The sequence below is a fragment of the Orycteropus afer genome, unplaced genomic scaffold, assembly GCF_000298275.1.
Source record: "Orycteropus afer afer isolate SDZICR_OR568_19922 unplaced genomic scaffold, OryAfe1.0 scaffold00027, whole genome shotgun sequence".
NCBI lineage: Eukaryota > Metazoa > Chordata > Mammalia > Tubulidentata > Orycteropodidae > Orycteropus > Orycteropus afer.
Genome location: NW_006921614.1, coordinates 12815635 through 12825887, shown reverse-complemented (window position 1 = coordinate 12825887; position 10253 = coordinate 12815635). Strand labels below are relative to the sequence as shown.

The following is a 10253-nucleotide window of genomic DNA, read 5'->3' as shown; positions in this document are numbered from 1 at the left end:
GTCTGGTATATATCGCCTCAGGATCAGATCTCACTGCTCTTTAAGGAAACAGTTGTTGTGGCCTGCTTAATTACTTTTCCATTTCATAGAGTTAATATCACTTGTTTTAGATCAACATCCCCCTTTCTGTGAAAGGAAGGATAATTTTGGAGACCATTGAAGGAATGTGCTACTTACATGGAGAAGGTGTAATACACAAGGACCTAAAACCTGAGAATATTCTCGTTGATAATGACTTTCACATTAAGGTAAACCACAATCTATAAGCTTTTAGAAGAGTGCGATCATTTTAATTTTAAATATAATTTTAATTCTGTTTAAATGGGTTACATGTAAATCCATTTTATAGATGGTAAATGATAAAGGAAGACCAAGTTCAGCTTATAATTGGTGGTGGTGGTAATGCTGAAAAGCCCTTCCAGGGTTTGGAAAGAAAGATACAGACTATATGGAGTTGGGAGGTAACTCTAAGGACAGAGTTACATCTTCTGGGGAGGAGTAGAATTGAATGTTTCCTAGATTTTTTTCCTCCTCTATTAGAGACTTAGAAATAGAAATGTGCAAGGATTGCCTTGTTTACCTCTAATTGGGTTATTTACTTCATCATTTTCTCCAGGAAATCTGTGTGACTAACACCTTTCTTCTCTGGAAGTGAGGAGGAGTGTGAAGGTCTGTGCAGAAAAATCCTTAGTATTCAAAGATGGCCTGAGAGTTAGATCAGCAGTGAGTTGGCCACTTTGTCATAAAAACATCTACTTTTTTGAGAAAGAGATAGTCTTTTTAACAAATTGTACCGGAAAAACTGGATATCCATTTGCAGAAAAATGAAAGAAGATCCATACCTCACACCATATACAAAAACTAACTCAAGATGGATTGGATACCTAAATGTAAAACCTAAAACCATAAAGATCATTACATAAAAAATAGAGACAAACGTAGGGGCCCTAATACATGGGATAAATATAATTGAACATAATTAAAAATTCACAAATAGCAGAAAACAAAGTAGATGACTAAAAATTAAACATTTATGTGCATCAGACGTTTTCATCAAAAAAGTAAAAAGAGAACCCACTGACTAAGAAAGAAATTTTGACAACAACATATTGGACAAGGGACTGATCTCTGAAATTTATAGAAAATTGCAACCTCAACAACAAAAAAGACAGTCTAATTAAAAAATGGCAGAGGACATGAACAGACACTTCACTAAAGACATTCGGTCAGCTAACAAACACATGAAGAAATGCTTGCAATTTTAGCCATTGTTATTAGGTGCAGTTGAGTAGGCTCCAACTCATAGTGACCCTTTGTACAACAGAACAAAATATTGCCTGGTCTTGCACCATCCTCACAAACTATGCTGTGTTTGAGATTATTGTTGCGGCCACTGTGTCAGTCCATCTTGTTGAAGGTCTTCCCCTTTTTCTCTGACCCTCTGTCTTACCCAGTCTGATATCCTTCTCCAGGGACTGGCCCCTTCTGACACATGACCAAAGTATGAGAGATGAGTCTGGCTATTCTTGTTTGCAAAGAACAGTCTGGCTATACTTCCTCCAAGACAAATTTGTTCATTCTTGTAGTAGTCCATGGTACCTTCAATATTCTTCGCCAACACCACAATTCAGAAGTATCAATTCCTTGGTAGTCTTCTTTATTCACTGTCTAGCTCTAATATACATATGAAGCTACTGAAAATACCATGGTTTGGGTCAGGCACACCATAGTCTTTAAAGTGACATCCTTGTTCTTAAATGCTTTAAAGAGGTCTTTTGCAGCAGATTTGCCCAGTGTAGTAGTACATCATTTGATTTCTTGACTCCTACTTCCAGGGATGTTGATTGTGGATCCAAGCCATTAGAGAGATGCAAATCAAAACAACAATGAAAATGCCATCTTACCCCAGCATTAATAGCAAAGTTAAAAAAAACAAAAACAAAAACAGATAATAACAAATGTTGGCAAGGGTGTGAAGAGACTGAAACCTTCATACACTGCTGGTGGAAGTGTAAAATGGTACAATCGTTGTGGAAAACATTATGGCACTTCCTTAAAAAGTTGGAAATAGAAATAACATGTGATCTAGCAGTCCTACTACTGGTGTATATACTACAGAGATAAGAGCTATGACACAAATAGATATATGCACATCTGTGTTCATCATAACAGTCTTCACCATAGCAAAAAGATGGAAACAACCTAAATGCCCATCAGTGGATGAATGGATAAACAAATCATGGTACATACACATAATGGAATGTGGTACAGCATTAAAAGATAATGATGAATCTGTGAAACACCTCATATTATGGAGCACATTATATTGAGTGAAATTGGTCAATCATTAAAGGACAAAATTGTGTGAAATCCATATTATAAAAAGTCAAGAAAAAGTTTTCACATAGAAAGAAACATTCTTTGATGGTTACCAGGGTGGCAAGGGAAGGATGGGTAAATCACTAACTAGAGGGTAGACACATACTAACTTGAGTGAAGGGAAGGCAATATAAAATAAGGCAGAGGTCAGCACAAAATTATTAAGGCAAAGGAAGACACTGGGAGGAGCACAAGAGTTAAAGGCAACAGATAAATACTATAACATACACTAATGTGCAGTAACAGTAACAACAATAATCTATGAGTGGCTACATATTTAGACATGCAACCTGAGCAGATATGGGAAGGTGAATTAGACTACTCCCATGAAAAACAAAACTTCTGTGAAAATTGGCTGCATTTGTATTTATTTACTTCCATATGTATATGTGTGTTTGTGTGTGTGTGTGTGTATGTGTATGTATATGTATCACCAAATCCACTGCCAGTGAGTTGATTCCAACTCATAAAACCCCCATAGGGTTTCCAAGGCTGTAAATCTTTATGGAAGTTGATCGCCTCATCTTTCTCCTCCAGAGCAGCTGGTGGGTTTGAACTGCCAACCTTCTGGTTAACAGCCAGATGCCTTACCCACTGCATCACCAGTATATATGTATATGTATATATATGTATATATGTATATATATATATATATATATATATATACACACACACAAGGAGCTCTGGTGGCATAGTGGATAAAGCATTTGGCTCCAAACCAGAAGGTCAGCAGTTCAGACTCACCAGTTGCTCTACAGAAGACAGATGGAGCAATCTCCTTTCGTAGAGATTTACAGCCTCAGAAACCCAGTGGGGGTTGCTGTGAGTCAGAATGGACTCGATGGCAGTGAGTTTTTGTTACATATATATACACACAGGTTATATATATATATAAATCAATTTCCTTTGGAAAACTTAAGCTCCTTCTGTTGGAGTACAGGGAACAAGAAAAGGGGAATTTTCTTTTGTTCACTCAAGGACAATATTTAACTAGGGAGAGCATCATATCCAATTGTATTTGGCTGCAGTAATCAGGCTTAAGAATATGAAAGGGTAGATGCATCCCAGAAGGACTCAGGAGCTTTGTATTATGTCATTCTCTGCCAGAAGATTTTGCTTCTAACTCTGTTCTTGTCTCGAAGGGATTTTTATCCTTGAGTCTATATAGAGAGGTTCTTTGTTTACATTAATAACTTTTATGTTTTAGGGTGAATTTAGGTTGAATAGCCCCATTACAGATTTTAGATAATCACATGCCAAAATTCATCCCCCAATGCTTGCTAGGACCCCTAGAGGTAAAGGTAGAACTGTCACCTTTGATTTCTTAACTGTGGTGTTCTGTCATTTTGCTCTACCATCTCCTTCTTTGTTTTGTGAATGATTTTGTTGTTTCTCTCTCTGCTGTTTTTTATGTTTTTTCTCCTCCTTTCTATCTTTTCTTCTCTTAGGTACAGACTTTCAGCTCCAAACAAGTAGCACCACAGTCCTTATCCTCAGTGTGTCTTTAGAATCCTTGGAAACTCATAACCATGGGCTTATCTCTGGACATCACTTGAGAAAATAGAAGGTGCAGTACTCAGTCACTATTTGCTACATAAATGGGGTATCTGCTAAGGAGCTCTGGTAGCATAGTGCCTAAGGCACTTGACTGCTCACCAGAAGGCTGGCGGTTCAAACCCACCAGCCACTCCTCAGAAGGAAGGTTGGGCAATCCTACTTCCGTAGTGATACTGCCTCGGAAACCCAAGGAGGGGTCGCTATGAGTCGGGGCTGACTCGACGGCAAACAACAACAGCAGCTAAGAATAAAATACTTATTTTTTCCTAGCTCCCGAAAAACCTAACCCAACCTAGTGCCATCAAGTTGATTGTGACTCACAGAGACCCCATAGGACAGAGAAGAACTGCCCCGTAGGGTTTCCAAGGCTCAATCTTTATGAAAGCACACTGCCATATCTTTCTCCCACCAAGCAGCTGGTGGGCCTCACCAGAGCTTTTGGTTAGCAGCCGAATACCTTAGCCACTGTACCACCAGAGCTGAATAACATAGGCAGAGTAAATGGGGAATTAGAATAAATATATTTTATTGCTGTTCATGCCAGAAATGTCTTTTGCTTTTCTCTTCTCTTGCCACAGTGAATACCATGCCCTTATTGCTTAAGAATTAAGATACTAGAATTTCACATGGACATTTTGGGAGGAGGAAGAGATTTTCCAGATGGCTTAGAAGACACAAAGTTTCTTTGAATCTGTGATTGGCAGTCATTTTACATTTAAAACAGAAGTGGTTTTAAACCTGTCCAGTGCAACTCTTCCTGGAAAATACACTGTAACTCACATCTATTGGATAAGGTTCAAAATTTAAAACCAAATCTAATTTTCTTATAGCCTTCACAGAACAGTCCCATTGGTTTGATTTCTTTTGCAGATAGCTGATCTTGGTGTTGCGTCCTTTAAGACGTGGAGTAAACTTACTAAAGAGGAACATAATGAGCAGAGGAAAATGAATAATACCTCCAAGAAAAATGGTGGAACCCTTTGCTACATGGCCCCTGAGCATCTGAATGATGTCAACGCAAAGCCTACAGAGAAATCAGATGTGTACAGCTTTGCTGTAGTACTTTGGGCAATTTTTGCTAATAAGGAGCCATATGAAAGTAAGACATTTGTAGAGGAGTGGGATTTGGATATTAATCAAGATTGCTGAAATAATGACTTAGATGTAATCAATTAAGATAACAGAGTTCTTTGTTCATCCTTTTAATGTCTGTCTTACTGTGCTGTAAGCTCCACAAAGGCTGGAACCCATCTGATTTACTCACTGCTCTTTCCTCAGCACCTACATACACAGTGCCTGGAACATAGTAGGTACTCAGTACATACTTGTTGAATGAATGTGTAATAAACATTTAGGAATTGAGGATGACAGGATCAATAGGAACCTTGATAGTACAGCTAACTTAGAAGGTGCCATAAAGTTCCAGGATTCTCTCTGGACAGGAAAGCTTGCCTACTGCTGCTTATGAGAACTCACATTTCCAAGCTATTAGGTATAAACATCATACTTTTCTTCACTCACTTACTCCTTCATTTAAGTTTTTCTTTTTCTCCCCTAGTACTTACTCTGGGCACTTTGATAGGTATTAGGAGTAAAAAGGTGAATAAGACATGATTCTTACAGGAGAATGGATATATAAATAATCATTCTTTAATTTTCTAAGTATCTAAACTAATGGACATTTTCCTACATATTCTTAGGTGGTTTTTGTCAACTCCCATGGTTTAATGATCATCCTTTTGCTGACAATTCTCAGATCTCTAACTCTGTCTCTAACCTGGATATCTAATTGTCTATAAGTAAGATCCACTATTTGTACCCAAGGAACTTCCAAAGCAACAGTCATCTCAAAAATCTTATCTCCTAATATTCTCCCTGTAGTCCACCCCGATTTGCTCCTCATCTGATGTTCAGAAAACAGCATCATCATGCACCCACTTAGTTGCCCAACCAAAAACCTTAGAGTCATCCCAGACTCAGCCTTGTCCCTTCTCTCCCACGTCTAATCAGACATCAAAACTATCAATTCTCTATATAGGATCCAAAGTCTGTTTTGAATGTACCCATTTCCCTCTATCTCCAGTGGCCTATTTTTAGTTCAAACCTTCCTTAGTTCTGCTGCAGGCTCCTTGTTAGTCTCGTTTTGTCCTCATCTAGCTCATCTGTTATCCTGTAGCCAGCACAATTGTCCCAGAACAACCAATTCACTCACCTATTTACAGTCCTTCAGAGACTCCCAGGACCTTCAGGATAACATTCAGATTTCTCAGTATGGACTACAAAGCCCTTTATAATCTGTTCTTTCCTTCTCTCTCTAGCTTTATCCCTTCCCATTATGTCCTTTGTCAGTATGCCCAGTTTTACTTTTATTTATGGGACACATCATGAATTATATAACTTCCAATCTGTTCATATTCTGCTCCCCTAACCTGGAATCCTCATCCAAGCCCTCTTTTCCCATTCTTTGCCTAGATAGATCCGACATATTTTTTCTGAACTCAACACAGCTTTTTCTGAGCTTCCTGTCCTGATTATGTTACCAGAGCCCTTGTAGTTACTTCTTTCATAGAATTACCATTCTATATTTTAAGTCATTCTCATTAAATTGAGTTCCTTAAAGACAAGCACTGTATTGCATTTGTCTTTGTTTTAAAATCTAGAGTGTGCCTTTGAGTTTACTCTGTTTGTGCTACCAGGAAGACGCTTTGTTTCTAATTCTTTATGTACAGATATTAAAATGTTGTCTGATCATCTTTACAAAGGAATATGTGAACTTTTTGTCACAAGTCCATTCTGCCGCTGCTGAATGAGGCTGCAGCTTTTTCAAAGTTCTTTCATTTTCCTGTCTGAGATAGGAACAGGACCTGAAAGAAAGTCTCAGCTTAAGCTCTTCTTTGCCTCCTTATAGATGCGATCTGTGAGCAGCAGTTGATATTATGCATTAAATCTGGGAACAGACCAAGTGTGGAAGACATCACTGAATACTGCCCAGAGGAGATTATTAGCCTCATGAAGCGTTGCTGGGAGGCAAACCCCCAAGTACGGCCAACATTTGCTGGTAAGAGCATCTATTACAACTGTGTAGAATGTATCCCTCCTAAATGGTGAGTTTCCAAGTAAGATGTCAGGAATAACATCTGGTTTTGGTCTTCTGAAAACTGAGTTCCACCTTACTCATGGCTTCAAATATTTTATGCAATGAAAAGATGCCATCCCTCTCAGAAGCTTAAAGACTAGACAAATGGATATTTTGCTATACTTTTTTGTTGGATGGGCCTTCTTTTTTTTTTTTTAAACCTTCTTTTGTTTTCTTTCCTTCCACTTATTTATCTGGTGTCTTTGTGGATGTGTTTAGATTTAGATTGGATCCCATAGTAGAGGGAGAAAGACACAAATATTGGCCACACCCAAGCACCTCTTCTTCATTCCTGTATATTACCTAGGGATCTTGTGGAGGGTATGGTTAAAAGAAGAAAATCAACTGAGAAAAAAAGAAACAGTAGGAAGTGACTAAAGCACTTACTGCCATCGTATTTCTGCTTTGAGAAAACAGAATTAAAGCACCAAAGAATTCCAGGGCTACTATGATTTAGCTACCTGTTTTCTTATGTACTCAGTCAGCCTTAATCTTTTAGTTCTTCTCTTTTCTAATGCCTTTTTCTTTTTCTTTTTTTTCTGTGTACATCCCTTGTCAGATGAAATAACATCATGAAAATGTGAATTTCGTGCACAATTGAAATGTCACTGGGGATGGCACCTTTTATATATATATATATATGTATATATATGTATATATATATATAACTTTTATTGTGATTTGAGTGAAAGTTTACAGAGCAAATTCATTTTCCATACAGCATTCAGGTCATATTTTGTCTCATGACATTGACTGCAGTTCCCCACAGTGTAACAGTTGTTTTCTCACTTCCTCGCCATAGTTAGCTCTTCCCTGTGTCCTTCCCTCCCATGTATACTCCCCACCACAGGCTGTCTCCCTGTGCATACACTGCTCTTCTGTTCTCCCATGATTGATTGTTCCAAGTAGTGTATCTACCTTATGTAAATGTTCACTCCATATGCCTGTCAGTTGTTTGGCTGGAAGCCACAGGACTGAGTTCAATTCCAGACCTGAAGGGTAACTAGGGGGCCATTGTCTCATGGGTCTCACCAGGGTCTGTTAGCAAACCTGGTCTTTTTTTATGATTTTGAATTTCATTCCACGTTGTTCTCCCACTCTATTCAGGATCTCCTGCATTGATCCTTTTCTGAGTGGTTGCCAGGGACCATCTAGTTTTCTGCTCTCATGGTCATATAGGCTAAAGAGCACATGGTCTACCAATCCCTTAGATTATTTCCATGCATCTTTGGGTTTCTTCATTGTTCTTTTCTAGGGATGAGGAGAGACCCATTGTTGCATGTAGATGGCTGCTTGCAAGCTTTTAAGACCCCAGTCGCTGCTCACCAAAGTAGGCTGTAGAAAAATGTTTTTGTGTAGTATGTTATGCCAGTTGAGCTTGATGTCCCCTGTAACCATGGTCCCCAGCCCACACGTCCAACTACTCGCTCCCTCTGGGTAGCTGGCTTTGGCCAAGAAGCCACCACAACCTTGACCCTTGTCAGTTCTACTAAACACCTGGACATTCTTATAACACATACAAATAAGCATGTAGAAACATTGTCTGCTAACCCTGTACATGGTCATGGGTACACTGCCCCCTCTAATGCCTTTTTAATTTTTTAATTAAAGTTTTTATTTTCAGAAAAGTATAGATTCACATCCAGTTATAAGAAATAATATAGAGATACCCATATACTCTTTTACTCAGTTTCCCCCAATGTTGACATCTTGTAAAACTACATTATCTCAACCAGGATATTGACATGGATACAGTCAGATACAGAAGACTTCAATCATTGCAAGGATCCCTCATGTTGCCCTTTTATAGCCACACCTACCTCCTTCCCCTCACTCCCTCCTCAACTCCTGGTAATCATCAATCTGTTCTTTATCTCTGTAATTTTGTCATTTCAAGAATGTTACGTAAATGGATTCATACAATATGTAACTTTTGGGGATTGGCTTTTTTCCACTCAGCATAATTCTCTGGAGATTCATCCAGATTCTTACGTGTATCCACAGTTTGTTCCTTATTATTTCTGTATAACATTCTAAGATATGGATATACCATGGATTGTTTAACCATGCACCCACTGAAGATCACATTGGTCTCCAGTTTGGGGCTATTAGGAATACAGCTACAGTTATTCATGTACAATTATTTGTGTGAATGTAAGTCTTCATTTCTCTGATAAAGGTGCAGTAATTAGGTTGTATGATAGTTACAAATGTATTTTTTTCTTTTTTTTTTTTTAAAAAAAAAAGCTGCCAAACTTCTCCAGAGTGGGAATAATCTAGTTCCCTGTACATCCTTGCCAGCATTTAGTGTTATCACTAGTTTTATTTTAGCCATCTGCTAAAAAGGCAAGGAGGGCACATCTTCTGACGTCCTCTGTCCCCACAAGAGGAAGACAGAATCACCATCAGTAGCCCAAGGCCTATTCCTGCCAGGCCAGACATGCTGCCTCCCTCCGGCCCTTTCACCAACCCTGATACCAACCATTCCTCCCACAGCACTCACCTCCTTTCTACTGGGTTCAATAATTCATGGCAGTGGCCACACAGAACTCACAGATTATGGGGTTTATTAGGGAGGCACCAGGCTACAATTCAAGTTCAGGAAAATACTCAGTCTCTCTCAGACCACTGTCTCACAGCCAACAGTCTCTCACAGTCTCTTTCCCAGCAGTGCGTGTCCCTCAATGTCTCACTCAGCAATGCATGTCTCCTGCGTCTCTTTCCCAGCAGTGCATGTCTCTCAGGAGCACATGTTTCTTTCAGCAACATGTCCTTCTCAGCCAGCAGTCAGAGAGACTTCTTCTGCCCCTGGGAGGCCTCCTTTTGAGCCTGGCTGAGCGGCCAAACTAACCAACCATAACATCAGAATTCTAAGCACCTGAGAGAACGAACTTCCCAGAACATTACTTTGTGCTGCTCCCAACAGAAATACCCCAGATGGATGATTTTAACAATCAGAAGCTACTCAGTTTCTCACAGAAAATTCTGCCATGGAGTTTACAAAGATTTATGACTAGAAAAGCCATACCAGATAATTTACTACACTGCACCATCCTGATAGGTGTATAATGATATCCCATTGTGGTTTTAATTTTTCTTTAATTGCTAATGATGTTGAGGGAGCTCTGGTAAGATAGTGCCTGAGGCACTTGACTGCTAACCAGAAGGCTGGTGGTTCAAA

The 10253-nt window shown here is 39.0% G+C and overlaps 1 protein-coding gene across 1 annotated transcript in view; it reads left to right on the top strand.

The window, feature by feature from the left end:
- Positions 1-10253, top strand: part of RIPK1 (receptor interacting serine/threonine kinase 1) — a 46068-nt gene that overhangs the window by 3018 nt on the left and 32797 nt on the right. Inside the window, exons 3-5 of the mRNA XM_007935366.1 lie at positions 111-248; positions 4807-5035; positions 6845-6994. Coding sequence (XP_007933557.1) covers positions 111-248; positions 4807-5035; positions 6845-6994 — 517 coding nt within the window. The remainder of the gene's footprint in view (positions 1-110; positions 249-4806; positions 5036-6844; positions 6995-10253) is intronic.